The 17402-nt window shown below is 38.5% G+C and overlaps 1 protein-coding gene across 1 annotated transcript in view; it reads right to left on the bottom strand.

Moving 5' to 3' along the window:
* FREM2 (FRAS1 related extracellular matrix 2) overlaps positions 1 to 17402 on the bottom strand; it is a 140196-nt gene that overhangs the window by 31019 nt on the left and 91775 nt on the right. The window contains exons 7-11 of the mRNA XM_037377789.1: positions 8008 to 8157; positions 6047 to 6256; positions 5588 to 5785; positions 3432 to 3596; positions 3172 to 3354 (exon numbers count right to left, since the gene is read on the bottom strand). Coding sequence (XP_037233686.1) covers positions 3172 to 3354; positions 3432 to 3596; positions 5588 to 5785; positions 6047 to 6256; positions 8008 to 8157 — 906 coding nt within the window. The remainder of the gene's footprint in view (positions 1 to 3171; positions 3355 to 3431; positions 3597 to 5587; positions 5786 to 6046; positions 6257 to 8007; positions 8158 to 17402) is intronic.

The raw sequence follows: 17402 nt of genomic DNA, 5'->3' as shown, positions 1-17402 counted from the left end.
TTAGTCTCACAGAAAGTAATTCCTTGAAAATTACCTGGGACTAATTATTACATAAACGTTGGTAACATGAATGACCAAAAGACTGAGGAGATCTCAATAAAAAGTATTTATCATGCCTTAGTCATACAAGATGCATTTAATTACAATGGCATATACCAAAACCAAGATACAAGACTAGAGTTACACAAAAGGGTACTGCATTTTGAAAAGCATTATCTCTGAAAAAACTTTGCTTGCCATGATGGATAAAAAGTTCAGTCTTATCTGTCTCTATTGAGTTTGTGTAGCAAAGTCTTGGTTGTGGGAGGGCTGCAGGCATGGCTTCTGTGAGAAGATGCCAGAAGCTTCCATCATGTCTGACAGGGATAGGGCCAGCCAGCTCCAAGATGCACCTGCCACTGGCCAAGGCTGCGTCCATCAGTGGTGGTGGTAGCCACTCTGTGCTAACATTATTTAAGAAGGAGAAAAAAACTGCTGCACAGCAGCAGTCAGAAGGGAGAAGTGAGAAAATGTGAGAGAAACGACTCTGCAGGCAGCAAAGTCAGTGAAGGAGAAAGAGGAGGAGGTGCTCCAGGCACTGGAGCAGACTCCGCTGCAGCCCGTGGTGAACACCACAGTGAAGCAGGCTGTGCCCTGCAGCCCAAGGAAGCCCACGGAGGAGCAGATCCCCACCGGCAGCCCCTGGAGGCCCCACGCCGGAGCAGGTGGGTGCCTGAGGGAGGCTGTGACCCATGGGCAGCCCACGCTGGAGCAGCTCCTGGCAGGGCCTGTGGCCCCGCGGGGAGAGGAGCCCGGGCTGGGGCAGGTTTGCTGGCGGGGCTGGGGACCCCGGGGGGACCCAGGCTGGAGCCGGCTGTGCCTGAGGGACGGCACCCGTGGGGGGACCCGGCTGGGGCAGGGTGTGAGAACTGCAGCCCGTGGGAAGGACCCACGCTGGAGAAGTTCATGGAGGAATGCTTCCTGTGTGCGAGACCCCATGCTTGAACACGGGAAGAGTGTGAGGAGGAAGCAGCAGCAGCAACATGTGAGGAACGACCAAAACCCACATTCCTTGTCCCCCTGTGCTACTTGTGGGGAGAAGGTAGAGAATTTGGGAGTGAGGTTGAGCCTGGGAAGAAGGGAGGGGTAGGGGAGAAGCTGTTTTAAAATCTGGTTTTATTTCTTATTGGCCTACTCTGATTTGATTGGTAATAAATTAACTTAATTTCCCCAAGTTGAGCCTGTTTCGCCCATGACGGTAAATGCTGAGTGATCACCTCGTCCTTATCTCATGGGTCTTTCATCATATTTTCTCTCCCCTGTGCAGCTGAGGAGGGGAGTGATTGAGCAGCTTCGGTGGGCACCTGGTGTCCAGCCAGGGTCAGCATACCATACTGACAGTAAGAAGAGTGCTGTGGTTCTTGGATGTATTAATTACTAAAGGAAGAAGTAGTACAGAAACTATTTAACGTTCGTTTAGGGAATGGGTGAGAGTGATAGTAGGTGTATTTCTACTGTCTTTGTTTTTAAAGGATGTCAAATCAATCAAAGATGGTACAGAAAAGACCAACAGAAACTGAGGACCAGAAGGAAAAAAAAAAAAAAAGACTTGCAGAAAATGATGTTCTGATTAGTATATTGAAATACTGTCACAAACAAAAAATACCAGATGCTAAAGAGCTCTGCTCAAGTATGTATGGTGATGATGAAGCGATAAGGACTGGTCAGTGAAGCAAAACACTAAGAAACACTCATCCTCTCTGGTGCCTTCAAACCAAGACTGGATGCCCCTTCTGAAGTGTATACTTCCTCTAACCAAAAGTTATTGGGTTCTACAGAAGTAGCTAGGGGAAACTGGGAGAATCCTGCAATCCATGATGAGTCTAATGATACTTCCAGCCTTAAATTTTACTAAGCCATGAAAATACTCTTTGTGGTAATAAACATGCTGGTGTGAGAGCTAAGAATTTTACTGAATTTCAGCTTGTCACACTTCCTTCAGATAACCCAGTTAGGGATGTGGGGTTTATACCCACGACTGAACAGGCAGGGTCCCTAAACCAACAGATGCTCTGATTCTTCTGTGGGGAAATCCTGCAGATCACAGACCTTTCTCAAAGGTTCTTGTTATTGTTCTGCAGTAGCATGTTTCCCTTGAAAACTCTGCTCCTGTGTGCTGTCAGTGCACAGCAGGGAGAGGGTAAAGCAAGGCCATGTGTATAGGTAATGTGTATAGATAATGCGTACAGGGTAAGGATTAGCTGACATTAAAAATTCCTGTGGTTTTCAAAAGGAAAGAGCAAAACTCTAAAATGCACAAGGCAAAGTGACTGTAATTAGCAAGCTATGGGTTGATAACTTTCTTGTTGCTAACAATTTTTCTCTTCAAATATTACTAGTGGGAAGTGCCTCTTTATGGAATTCGGAGATAGCCCACTGTTGTTACTGGGTGTTCAAAAATAAGTCCTATCTTTCGGCTGGACTGGGCACCAAAACAGTTTATACAAAACTGTAAAAGCACTCCAGCAATGAATGATTAATCTTAGTATCATGTATTATCGTAAACTTTAGAAGAAAAAAATTCATAGTGCTACAAAGTCTATTAGTCATTCACTAAACCATGTTGATGGGCGACTAATAGAAATAAGTTTATCAACTAAGAAATTTCTTATTCTGTTGCACAACTCTCCTTATTCATTACTAGTGAGGAGCATTGGGCAGTGAATTGCAGAGATATAGAAATAAAGCTTAATTATTATGAAAGTAAAAAAATGAACAGAAGTAGACATTAATTCCTACATAGAGCAAAAGCCATTAGCTTAATGAACTGCTTGAGAATCAACTACACAATCATATCCTATAAGTAGATGTTTTTGCAAAATAATGGTATTACACTTTGCAAATGTTACTAAGGTGGCACTCACAGATTTATTCCACATTTATTACTTGAGCTACAGATGTTTTCAAAGTAGACACAATTCTTTTGCAAATACCTTCACTGATATCTAGTATTCTAAGAGCAGTTGCATACCACATGGGATCACGTCTGTCCTGAATTTAAATAGCAAAATGTATTAATAGATGTAGTTGCAAAGTAATCTATTCATAAAGTTACTTAATTTTTCAAATATTACATTAAAGTCATGAACAAAACCAAATAGTAGGATGTGATAATCATCTGAATGATCCTACCTTCTGATATAGGGTGATAGTCTTCTCCAGAAGTAGCAGATCCATCCTTTGTATGAACTCTCACAACAGAAACCTTGGAAGTGTCTCCCAAACGAAGCACTGGGATTTTTACAACTGCTACTTGCCTTGTGTCCTTTGGTTCACTCACACTAAATTTGGTCTCACCAAACTTAATAATAGCCTCTGCAAACAGAAGAAAAATGTTTTTAGAGCACACAAATGGGCTTCCAAAAGCCAATAACAACAAAAAAATTTCTTACTGTCTGCATCATCCCGAATCTTTATCAGCATCTCATTTTGTTCACCAATAGAGGCACCAAACGAAGAATCGCTTCTTGGAGTGCCAAGAACCAGGCGTAGTTCTTCCTCTTCTTCATGGAAAGTATCATCCATAAGCACCAGCGTGCAAGGCTTCTCAGTTTCACCTGCAATCATTCTGAAGGTAACATCATGCAGAACTTAGGTGTTCTTTGCTCTATTACAATACTTCTTCCCAAGCTCAAGGAACACAGACTGCTTCTGCTGGCCAAGGCATCCACCTTGACACTGCATAAGTTAATGGGTAATGACAATAGTGAAAGCAGAATTGGTAATCATTAGCTTTCTATGAAAACTCATTAAAGTGGCATCCACTATTTTGGGACTTCTCAAAGACAATTTTCTATCTGGTATATCCACTTCATGTGTATTGTTCCTTTTGTTTTATCTTAGAATAAAATACTCCTCAGTGACCTCTCCCACAATGTGCATTTAAAAAAAAAATAAAAAATACTTGCACGAGGAAACAGAGTAATAGAAACTTGCACTAATAATGGTAATTTTGTCCTGAAGTTGTCCAGTCTCTTTTGACTGGACACTCTCCAACTGTGTGGACCTTCACTTATTTAATTTGATTTTAGTATCTTTTAAACTCCCACTGATTCCAAGCAACAAAGGTTATTGCCTTAAAAATGCTTTGGAGTTGCAGAATACTCAGTTTGAGCACTCACAAATTAATGTGTCTAGACTTACTAGATGTTCAGAGACTGGGAAATAGGCCTTGTCTTAGGTCTTCTACAAGATCAGCAAGAGTTATGAGTGGTGCACAGTGTCTGGCTCCAAGTGTCAGGCTTAGTGGGCTCATCATCACGAGAATGACTCCTACTTCGCCGACAAAAGGAACAGCATAGGATATGAAAGAGGTCAATTTACAGTATTTTTTCATCATTACACATGCAACTATGATCCAAGCTCTTCAAGAAGAACCAGACCAGGATACTGACTGTGTTCATTCTCTGAGGTGGGTTTTTTTCCCCCTATAGAAAATAAATTATCCATTAGGAGGAGAAAAAAATTTTTCAAAATATTTATCCTGCTCATTGTTACATGTGAAATGTGAAAACTACTGAAACTGCCACATATTAAACATGCCTAAGAAGCTTATGGAAACAAGATACGATCGTAGCAGATCTCTTTTTGCTACTTGTCTTAATGGAGAAATGGTAGAGTGACACTCAAAAAAAATGAGGAAAATCACTTCCTAAGGGGTCCAGATCCATTAATTGTAACAAGTTGGACTCTATCCTGGTTGCACAGAAACAATGGCAAAGGTATAGAATACATGACAGCGCTGAAAGCTGAGGCCATCTCTAAATAAAGATAGATGGAACAACTCACTTTACTAGAGAACTATCATACATATCTACAGAAATATGAAGGTCGTCATTTCTGTGATAAGGGCATACCAAGGATTTCATGCTGATGACAGAACTTGCTTAGGGCTTGTAAAAATATTATCTGTGTGTAAACTTAAAAGACTAAACTGTTCTGCACAAATAGAAGGAATCAGGTAATATTCTTTCAAGGCAGGAACATCTGACTTATTTGTATTTAATGTCTGATGTGAAATATTAAGTATCTGATATTAGTGAATTGCCTTAGGAAAACTTTGGTGGGAAAAAAAAGTTCAAACAGAAATTACAAAGCTGTATCCCTGTTGAAAGACCTATTACTTACTTCAGTGAAAGTCAAATGTATTTACCAGAAATCTGCTTAACAAAGAGCAGAGCTTCTGAAGTTTCCTTTCTCACAGCAGGTCTGTGCTTCCATTACTGTGTTACACTGAACCTGCTTTTGCTATCAAAAATATCCTGGCACTCAGGCTGAACCTATATGAGATTATGTCCCTCCCTTTGGTTCCTATTGATGATCCCTCTATGTCAGAAGTGAAGCAAAAAGAGACAACAATTTGTGCACTCTGCCCATTGTGTACAGAAAAAAGCTTGGTTTTCCAGAGTGGTCTTTTTGGCAGTACTTTGTGAGAAGACACAATTAAAATGAAAGAAAACAAACAAACAAAGGAAAGGAAAGCAAAGCAATGCAAAGCAAAACAAAACATGGTAGACTCAAAGCTTCTAAAATAAGATCAAAAGCTTACCAGGAAGGAATGTGATGATGGAACTGTCAGTATTAGGACGTTCTTCAAAGTCCATCATTACCTGAGCTGAACCTTGCCTTGTATAGCACCTCACAGTGGATGTGTATCGGATATCCCCACTCCTGTATATCATGGCAGAAATCTGTCCATCATTTTCATTGCCTACATATACAGATTCCTTAAACTGCATCTTAGGCACTGGGAAGAAAAACATAAAAAGAATGTGTATAATTGCAAAAGTTATCATATCTTTCCTCCATTATTTCAAATTTGATATCTTACATTGCACAGGATACATAAAATAAGCAGCCAGACAGCAAATTACTGAACACATCGTCTGTAGCTGAAACAGGCAGACTTGCTGGTTTTGGTGTGATTCAAAAGGAAAAGTGCTATTTGTGTACTGCAGTCATCGATCTCCTGCAGAAATGTGAAAAGGCAAAAAAAAATATTACTCACAGTCAGACAGTGAGTCATTAATGAAGATGGTGGCCTTGCTGGGTTCTCCAAGGGCAGCGTTCATGGGCATCCTTAGCACAAGCTCAAACTTCTCAGTTCCTTCTAACACCGGTTGCCCAAGGTCATCCAGAATTACCACACGAAATGTCTGCATATGGACTCCAGGGGAAAAATCCAAATTACGACTGATGCCTACATAATCTACTCCAGCTACCAAAGGAAAAGAGATTAAAAAGTATTAAATTAATAAATAACATTACCTGCAATGAAAAATAAAAACATCTATCATTACACAGTTAATTGTAAGCAAATATATAGGGTTTTTTATATACTGTTTTAGAATTTGCCAAATTCTGGCAGTCATGTAAAGCAAAAAGCTCTTTTGACCAATATAAGTTGGACTATACAATAAAACAAGTCAATATTAAGCTATAAATATTAAGAACTGTTCAGAGGAGTTGTGTAAAACAAAGTGAATGGAAAATAAAAGAATCAAATTCTGCTCAGACCATGTCTGGTGAGGTCTGGCACCCTAATGTTAAAGGCAGACTGATCTGGGTTTGGTTTGCTTTTATGTTTTGTTTTGTTTTGAGCAAAGCAAAACAATCCATAAAAAGCCAGTAAGAAAGCAAACAAACCAAGATACTGACTAAAATGTGACACACTGTCTCAGAACCAAAGCATTAAAGCTATCTAGGATTTTAATGAAGGACTGAGTTTTAATAGTTTTAATGTTCATTTTTTGGGGGAGAATAAGCAGCAAAGCTGTTGAAACAAAGCTTTGGGGAGAAATGGTTTCACTGAAATTGAAATAAGGTTTGGAATTCTGTGAATTTAACGAAATACGGCAAGATTAAAGGCCATTATCAGGTGGGCACTTGCCTGGGGTCCCTGCTGATCTACCCCAGATCTAAGCCTCTTAACACAGGATGCCAGGACTGGCAGCTCAGTGCAGCAGAATCATTGCAGAACTGTGTAAGACCAAGAACCAGGTTTATGGTTTTACAGCCAGCCAGCCATGTCAGAGCTTTCAGGCTGTAACCAACAGGCAAGACAGTCCAAGAGGTGTGCCATTTCCAGTTTTGAATCTAGAGGTCCTAGCAAAATGAATTATGATTCTTACTGTATGGAAATATTTTTTTCCCCCAGAAATAAAATAACTTAAATATTCAGGATGAGATAAAGACATCAGATCATATAAAGCAAGTTCAGAAGTGAAGTAATCTTATCTTTTTTTCAGACTTCATAATTTTCTTTTTCATGAGAAATAGGTTTATCATATAAGTTATGTCTGATACGTATATAAGATGATTAGATATTCCTGAAATAACAGTAAAGTTTTACATAATTTTGGCTAAAAATTAGTTGAGAAGCTAAACTCTACTGTTCAGTTACACTCAGAATAAGCATCTAAGGGAGATAATTTTTATGCTGTCTTTATATAAATGTCTTAGGCACATTGTCATATGTGAAAAGTAAAAAAAAAAACCCCTATACTAACACTTGATTCTGCAAAGGTTCTGTTGAAGCATCACTGAACCACACAGCCATAGAAATTCTCTTGCTGAACAGGATACTAGATAGTAATTTATCATTGCCTACAGTAAAAATGAGAGGAGCAAACTCTGCATGCTGCCAGTGATTATAACTCTGTGCCCTCAGTATGCTGTTGAGGCAAATAATGAACTGCTTTCATGGGATAGTGTTTTATATGAGGATTTGAAGGCATTTCTCTTAGTGCTGTATTTAATGACAGTACAGTTTATTTATAACAGTTTATAAAATTTTACAGTTGCTCCTACTCCTGTTTTGAGACAAAATTGGTAACAATTTGTACTAAGATCTGCTAAGACCAAGAAACAAATAATTTCACCTTATGCAGTTGAATCTATATCAAGACCAAATGCACTAGCATTTTTTGTTGTTATGTATTATGAAACTAGAGCAAAACAATAACTTACCCTCTGCAGTTACTGGCTCAGATTTGCGAGACCTCACTGTAACGGAGGCAGATTTAGACAGATCAGTTCCAGTCCTCCAGACACGTACCTCAATATGGCCAGCACTCTCATCAACGTAGTATTCATCATTTCCAAAGTAGAATGCTGGTTCTGGGGGAAAGAGAAATAATGTTTATAAATGTTTCTTTACCTTACATTGAAGGTAATGAGTATCAAATCCACATTAGACAATGGGGAGCACTTCACTCTTCTCAGTAAGTGAAATACAGCCTTTTATTAAGGGTTAGAATTTTTTTAGGTATTTTTGGCTTCTTTTCAAGTATTGGTTTGCCTGTTTCAAGACAGCAATTGTTGTATCAGCACTGTGTTCTTTTTCTTGCCTCCTACATTTTCAACTTTGTGTGTCAGCAGTTATGAATCTGTGTACAAACCCAAATGTGTTATCTCATTAAACTTATTTGAGTCCTGTGCACAAGCCAGAAAATTCCTTGCATTTTTCAATTTGGTGCAAGCAGACAGAGGTGAATATAGATAATGAAACCTTAAGTTGAATGTCCTCATGGATTCCTGTAGCTAAACCCAGACTGGAACATGATATATATCTGAAGCTGCTTTTGGAAAAAATTTCCAGCTAGCCAAAGGGGCAAATACTTAGTTCCCCCACATCCAGCATTTAAAACAAAATCAATCTTATTTCATGTAAGCTGTAACATGAATAGTATTATATCTTAATATTTAAGTTCCACAGTCCATGAGAAAAAAGAGCAAAAAAGCAAAGGAGGTTAAGTGTTATCCCACTCAACAGACATATTGTTTATCGTCATGTTTTCCTCCCTTTTTCAGTTTTTCTACCTATAGCAATTTACAAAGTAAACAGGCTTAATAACATAGCCCAACTTCATCCTGGATATATATTAGGTCTCCTTTTCTACCTCTTCCATTTCTGTTTCAAACATGCAAGAGTAAGCACACACAGGCAATGCCTCAGTTTTCCCGTTATGCAGCGGAAATCATACCTACCCTCCCCAACGGCTGGGATGTAATTTAAAGATGTACACAAGTTCTTTTTGTATTTAAGCAAAATTTTCTTATGTTGCTTAGTGAGAACTTATTATAATCATGAGGTTACATTATCATAAATGTGTTTGAAAATGCCATACAGCATGTGGCCAACTTAATTTAAGTTGACAAAGATCACAGCAGTTAATCAGTGCTCTATCAGTGGCACTATGAATACTTCCCCTTCCTGAAGCATAGAAAAAAAAAAATCAAAGAAAATGACTGGAAAAGTTTATCATTCTACAGAGCTATGCCTAGAATACATAAAAGGTACAACTTACCCAAAGGAGGAGACATAAATCCTTTTTAATGGTAAGTGAAATTCGGGCCATCATTTCCATGATTCAAATTTTCTTAAGATTATATGTATGTTGAAAAATCTATGACTTCTATTATCATGGAACAAATGATTTGGAATTAAAGAACCTGCTTTGGACTACAGCTGAGCTCAATAAAGCAAAATATTGTAAAGACATTGTATCTTGAAGGTTTTGGAGAAGCTTGTAGGATAATCAGACAAAATATCTACGCATTTCTGAAGTACTTGAGGCCAATCTGACTGACTACACAGTGTATGGCAACAACCTCCTCTGTAGTAGATTGCTTATTTATTTTTATAGAAAATTGAACAAATTAAAATAGGAATTTAATTAAAACTAACCAGAAGTAATATAGTTAGTTATTAGTAAGCCAAAACTTAATCTGAGAAGTGAGCAGTTAATAAATATTTTGGAATTGCATTCATGAGTTAAATTGGAAGTTTTGGAGAACATAATTTTCTCTTCTGCTTTCAAGATTTTTCCTGTATTTCACAACTGCCAAAGCTAGTAAACACCGCCCCCCCACCCCACCCCCCCGCCCCCCCGCCCTTAGATATTCCACATCAGTGAAACAAATCCAGCAGCCTTTTTATTTATCTGCTAAAACCAAAATCATGGGTTTTAACAAATTGATGGAATTGAATGTATTTACCGGAAAATAGTTCAGACTCATAGACCTGCTTGAGCATTATCAAGGACATCAGCCTTTGCAGGATGAAAGACAAACTTGGTAAATGTATAACTTTGGTAGATGAAAAGGTTTTCAGTTCCAAGTTAAATTTTTTTTATTCAACATTATGTGTATTTAAATGTGCATGTGTGTTTGAGTGCACAGGCATACAAACATCAGTCTTACATTATTTGCCTATAGGGACTGGTTGCCAGAAACATTTTTAACAGATGAATAGGATACACTCTCTGGACCTTTTTGTATAATTACTATTAATTTTGATGACAGTTCTACTTGCAGAGATACTGCAGAACTGGATATGAGATCTGCAAAGAAATATGCCATTTCAGACATACAACAATCTTCTAAAATTCTCAAGATGGACAAAGACTCATCCAGCCTCTGGAGGTTAAAAATACACAATGCCTACCAAATGGTGATGAATGTGACAACAGCTAGAAAAAGGCTGCTAAAAATATTATCAAATCTAATAAATTTCATTTCTTAATCAATTATTCTTAAAGTTTAACACTCTTCCCCAAGTCTAATCTCATTCTTATAACCATATTCACTCTATATTTATGTCCCAGTGGTTCCGGAATTAGATCTGGACTTGTCTGCACCTCATTTTAAACATTTAAGTGAGAGGTACTCACATCCACAGCCTGCTTGCTCTCAGTTTGCAAGGACAAAGATATGCCATTACAGAGATTTCCAGTATAATAAACATACAGAATGAGGTGGAGTGGTTCAGCCACTGCAGTGAAAAAAATTTTAGGAGATCTGGAAGAATCCCCTTCTGCTCACTGACTACCCAGGGAACATAAATGATCTGCCTTAAGCTAGATGGAAGATATAAAAGAAAATTTATATTTCTTGCAGTGTTATCCTAATGCTTTATTTACTGCTGCTGCAGAAGAATCTCTGTGCACTGTTTATTCCTGTAGCCACAACCGAACGCAAAAATGCCTAAACCCTCAGTTAGCTTGCCTTGTATTCCAGAGTGAGGGTTTCACACTTTTTGAGGCATGTATCTTCAATGAAAGACACATTCTGCATGGTTACCCATCCTAGGAAACAAATCCTTACAAATGTTTTGTAAGTTCATTTCCTGTAAGCTGTGTTAGTAGCTCCCCAGGGGAAGTAGCAAAGCCAAGGTACTAACAGGGAAAGCATTGTCTTTCTCAGGTCATGGCTGGCAAACACTCTGCTCAATGACTGCAGGCTCACTTACGGCAGTTCTTTAATCTAGTAATCACCCTGAAGAGAGACCACTGCAAATTTAATGGTTCCTTTTACAGAAATAAGAGGAAGGGGTTTTTTAAAGTTTTTTTGTTCAGACCCACAGATTTCACTGGCATGAAGTTACAATAATCAGAGGAGAAAGGTTAGAAGCTTTAGTCCCAGGTTTCTTGGCACAGAAATGAAATCTTTGTCTTGCCTTTGTGCTTATACAGTCAGGAGCACAGATCAACTACAGCACTAGTCAGTCCCCAAGCAGGAAAACAAACACACTTCTCATACTGTCAGAAATAGCTCTATCTTTGAATATACATTACAAAATCAATGCAATAGCACAAAAAAAAAAAATTATTTCCAAGGAAGCTTTTGTTTTTAAAATGGTATCCTTACAATCTGCTTTAGAAGGACATGGCAAAAGAGTAGGTTGGTTATAGGATATGTAAGGTGCCATAATCGTTTGGGCTGCCCATGCAAATAATCTGCGAGGTGGGCTATTTAGGACAAACACAAAAGAACAGACTTGTCTTGCTGCCACCTTGATAAGCCTTAATACTAAAGTGTTTTTCGGTGATATAAGCTTCCAGTGAGAGATACGTATATATATATGTATATCATCTCAGAAAGAGACAAATAATAGAAGAAAACAGACCTTCCACTCAGACATATTTAGATATTGGAACTTGAAACAGTCATTACAACTGAACTCATGGTTGATCTTTTCTAGTGGTGTTAAACCATTTATTCCTGTAAGCTTTTGCCAATGTTATGATGTGATCATTGTGAGTTGCCAGAGCTAGCAGAAATCTGTTGTAGTAATGCAGAAGGTGCAAAACAGGGCTTTGTAAACCTACTAACTTGTTCTGGTACAGTCTAGATATGCTAGTGCAATGCTGAGTCCAAATTAATGAGCCCTGATGGTTGACACAGCTAATTAGCTTGAACATAACAACAGACAAACAAGGCCAGATTTCCTCTGGATCTGATGTGATTCATAAATCCCTACACAATGCTTACTTGCATTTCAGTATCACAGTTAGCATTAAATGACTGAGCTGCTGAGTCGATAACAAAGAGACTCCATCCTTCTGAACATGAAGTGGGTGAGTTGTAGAGAGACCAGTTAAGAACAAGAGTTCCATTAAATGTGAGAAGGAAGAGGCATTTACTATTTAATAGCAGTAAAGGTCAACTTCTGTAATCTTTCTCATATATGCATATTAATGGGAACAAAGTATAAGCTCAGAAAAACTCCCTTACAAAAAGTTTATATTATAATATTATCAAAGAGGACTTTTAACATTTGAAACTAGGTAGCACTATTCTACAGCTATATACACATCCTTGAACCTATGCAAGCAACTAGGCTTGCCTTTAGCACAATGAATTTAATTTGCTAAGTCATTTATTTTTGCTGAATGCTGTAGAAGCAGAGGTCAAGATTACAGTCAGAGCTTAGTTCTGGAGCAGGTACCTATTGTGCAAATGCCAATAGCTTTTTATTTGATGTGGTCAAAACAGATTACTTTCAAATTCATATGTTGCAAAAAAGAAAAGTTAACTTTCATCTTCTTAGCACTGTTGTCATAACTTTTGCAATCAAAAAGTAAATTCACCTCAGAATCAAAGTTACTAGTTGCAGCCAAAATGCCACACACATTATCTGAAGCAAATAACATCTACATTTCCATTTGTCTCAACAGCTCATTTCTGTCTAGCAACTTACAATGATTTTTTAAATGATACTGCAAACATTACAACAGGTAAAAGGACAGACTCAAATTAATGCGACCCTTACCAAACTCAGTTCTACTCTGTAAGAAAAAAAAACATTTTTTAAATATAGAAAGTCAATGCCTTACATTGACTGGGCTGTTTCATCACTGAATTACTCTTTTTTTATGCAGCTTAACCCCATAATTTCAGTAGAGTAACACCATATGAATCGAGATCTATAACTGCTACGAACATTATGTATAATTTATTTTTAATTAATTTATGATACAAACTAAGTCAGTACAGACCTTTACATTTTAACTCACCCTTTATGTTAAAGTGCATCCATGCTTCAGTTCCTTTACACACAGTACCATCACAAGCAGCACCTGCCTAGCAGGTCTGGAAGCCATATCTAACCTGTCTGCTACATGAATAAGTAAAACTTAAATGTGAGCAAAGTAGCACAGTAAAGGAAGTATACTACAGCCCTAGCTGCAAGACTAAGGATGGCAGTAAGATGGCTACAGCGATACCCTATATCTGACCACGTACTCTTCCCTTCTTGTCTGTCCCATCTGTACTACAAGGACAGCCTGCAGCATAGTTTGCAGCCTGAAGAACTGAGATAAACCTAATTTTGCTTAACATCAAGTTGCAATTCATAATGGTTCAGTAATAACTAGATGGGCTACAGAGAATGTCTGAACCATGGAATAAAGACATCTGAGTGCATGAAGCCATTCTGTAGCTCAACTCGTTCAAGATGCGTGCCTTTAAACTGAAAATGGATTTTTTAACAATTAGTTAACTATTATGTACAAGACGGTAATGAACGGTCTTACATTGTCTCCCAGCTATAACTGGCAGTTCAGGAGAAAGACTAATGTGTGAGCTTGACTATTATAAGTGACCTTCTCTTGGACACAACTCATATACCTTTGTTGGTTTGCTGAGAAACATTGCTAACTTTCCAAAATACTAAATTCATATATATGTGAATTAACATATATGTGAAAGTATTTATTGACAGAAATAGTACTGTTATGATCCTTGCACGCACCCTCAGATTATAACATACAGACCTTGATACCACTGAAACTATCACAGGTGCCAGAGGAGCTTCAATGTGCAGAGTCTGAGGACAGGACCAAAGTTTATCAAGCTCCAATCATTTGCCCAAACTATTCCAGAATTCAGATAATTGCCACATTTACCAATGCAAATAAAAATATAAAGACTAATAGCTGAAGAAACAAACACTTTGGAATTTGAGGAAATACCCAAATGTGATGGTACTGCCTGCAGCAACCATCTGATATTCACATACCTTTTTCATACTGGCTAGACCTCCCACAGAGCATGAAACCAACTCAGATTCTTCTACATGTTCTGTTTTTTAAAAGAATGAGATTATTTTTATGTAAGACACCCAGGAAATGGGATCCATAACAAATTCTCAACAAACTGATGAAACAGAGGCAGGCTGATAAATGGCAAGGCTTGGCAGTAGTATCTAAATATACCACACACAAGGTACCTCACAAGGAGGCCAAGCATGAAGGAGCTCACAGTCAATGATTCATACATGAGATAAGAAATGATGACTCCTACAGACAGAAATAGTTGGAGAAGCTGAGCAGCATTTTAGAAATCAGGCTACATGAAGATATAGCATGTAGCCATTTCTAAATGTTTTTCACATTTTAATTGAGTGATTAGTTTACTATTGGCCCTTGCGGAAAAAACAGTGTGTAGAAATGGTCTGAGGGTAGTAAGTCTATTTGCAAAAACAGTTTTTCTGAGAAGAATATTTTCAGGTTTTCTCTTCAAATCATGTTCCTAACTCCTAAAGTTATATCTAGAAACACAACCACCAAATCACAACAGATCATTCTATGAATATTTTCTTTATAGTATCTTGTAACATCACACACTGAAATCATGGCCCTGATCTCTAAGGTTTTAAGGCTTGAAGTCATAGTGATGACAATCATATTTTCTCCCCAGCTGAGATTTCCACTGGTTGGGTAGTTGTATTAGTAAGGCTTTTGAATGATAAATAAGTGTTTTGTTGTTTGGTAAGGAGAGCTGATAGGAAGATGTCGAGGAAATTGTGGAGACTGAATAGCAAAGATAGAAAAGACAGAAAACCTGGACCTTCCAAAACATAAAAGCAAATGCATGCTGAAAATGGGTGAGCTCCTTATGCAATGAAAGCTATTAGACTTTGAGAAAAAAGATATAACAAGATTCTAAATGTCAAAATAAATCCAAATTGTGAATTTTCTGAGACTAATTTTTCATAGAATCACAGAAGAGTTTGGGTCAGAAAGGGACCTTTAAAGAGCACCTAGTTCAACTCCCCCTGCCATGGACAGAGACAGATTTCATTATACCAGGTTACACAAAGCCCTGTGCAGCCTGACTTTGAACACATCCACTGATCCACAACCTCTCTGGGCAACTGTTCCTGTGTCTCATCACCCTCATCATAAAAATTTCTTCCTTATGTTCAATTAAATCTGCCCTCTTTCAGTTTAAAACCATTGCCCCTTGTCCTGTCACTACAGGCCTTGCTTAAAAGCCTCTCTTCAACTTTCTCATAAGCCCTGACTATATAATGAGAGGCCACCACAAGGTCTCCCCAGAGCCTTCTCTTCTCCAGGTTAAACCCAACTCAGCCTTTCTTCACAGGAGAGGTGTTCCAGCCCTCTGAACATTTTTGTAGCCCTTCCCTGGACCCACTCTAACAGATCCATGTCCTTCCTGTGCTGAGGAGCCCAGAGCTGGATGCAGTATTCCAGGTAGGGCCTCACAAGAACAGAGAAGAAGGGGAGAATCACATCCCTTGACCGGCTGGCCACACTTCTTTTGATGCAGCCCAGAATACAATCGGCTTCCTGGGCTGCAAAGCGCACGTTGCTGGCTTGTGTCCAATTTTTCATCCACCAGTACCCTCAAGTCCTTCTGTGCAAGGGGGGATACCATACATCCCCCAGTCTGTACTGATATTGACGATTACCCCAACTCGGATGCAAGGCCTTTTACTTGGCCTTGTTGAACTTCATGAGGTTCACATGGGCCCCCTCCTCAAGCCTGTCAAGGTCCCTCTGGATGACACCCCTTCCCTCAAGCCTATCAACTGTGCCACTCAGCATGGTGTTACTTGCAGATTTGTTGATGGTGCACTAAATTGCACTGTCTATGTCATTCATAAAGATATTGAATACCATCGGTCCCAGTACAGACCCTTGAGGAACACCACTCATTAGTGGTTTCTGTTTGGACATTGAAACATCGAGGGTAACTATTCAGACATGTCCATCCAGCTAATTTCTTATCCATCTAACGGTCCATCCAACAAACTTGTATCTCTTCAATTTAGAGGCAAGAATATTGAGGGGGACTGTATCAAAGGCCTTGAAGAAGTCTAGGTAGATGACGTCTGTAGCACTTTGTCCACTAATGCAGTCACTCCACCATAGAAGGCCACTAGATTAGTGAGGCATGATTTGTCCTTGATGAAGGCATGCTGGCTGTCTCTAATCTCTTCCCTATTTTCTGTATGTTTCTACATATCTTCCAGAAGGATCTGTTCCATGATCTTACTAGGCACAGAGGTGAGTCTGTTAAATTAATTTTAACCAAATGAATTACAAATCGGAATCTTATCAAAGCATCAAATGTGTTTGGTTTCATTAAAGAATAAATGAAGAAGGGAGGCACTATTATCATAACTATCATGACTACATATGGTGCATAGAAGAGGAATAGCATAACCAAGAAATTAAAAAAAAATGCTATGTTTTCCAGGTGGCTGTGGTATTTCTGTATCATTTCTGGCACAGCTTGTACCACATTTTTTTAAAGAAAATTATGATTCTATCTATTCTTGTGGATAGTTAATAAATCTGTTCTTCTGCCTATATGCATACACACACCCTTCTGGCTTGGAGACATCTTAACCCTATCACAAAATAGACTAAGAAAGACAGTGCTCCAATTCTGACTTTAGATTTTTAAACTTTTACTGTTCAGTCACAATGTTATCTTGAATTTGCTTAACCAGCAGAAACAATTTCTTACAGGCTTTTTGCCCACATATAACGAGAACACATTTAGCCCACTGAGTTCTGAGAAGAAAAATATGCAAGAGATCTTCCACACTCCCTTTACAGGAGCTAATGTTGAGAATGGAACTTGGCAGAGAAGAGAGAACAGAAGTGAAAATAGAGCAACAGCCAGACTTATCACACAAGCAGAGCTCTAATGACAGAAAATATGCTCTGCTGTATGTTAAAAGTTCTTGAATTCTCTCTTTTGGTCTTCTAACCCCATTGGTGTGAGAGGGAAGAGAAAAGAGTTGCCTGACAGACAGTAATGTGAGA

The sequence above is a fragment of the Falco rusticolus genome, chromosome 2 (assembly GCF_015220075.1).
Source record: "Falco rusticolus isolate bFalRus1 chromosome 2, bFalRus1.pri, whole genome shotgun sequence".
In the NCBI taxonomy this organism is placed as follows: domain Eukaryota; kingdom Metazoa; phylum Chordata; class Aves; order Falconiformes; family Falconidae; genus Falco; species Falco rusticolus.
The sequence above is the reverse complement of the archived record's forward strand: the minus strand, read 5'-3'. Positions and strand labels throughout refer to the sequence as shown.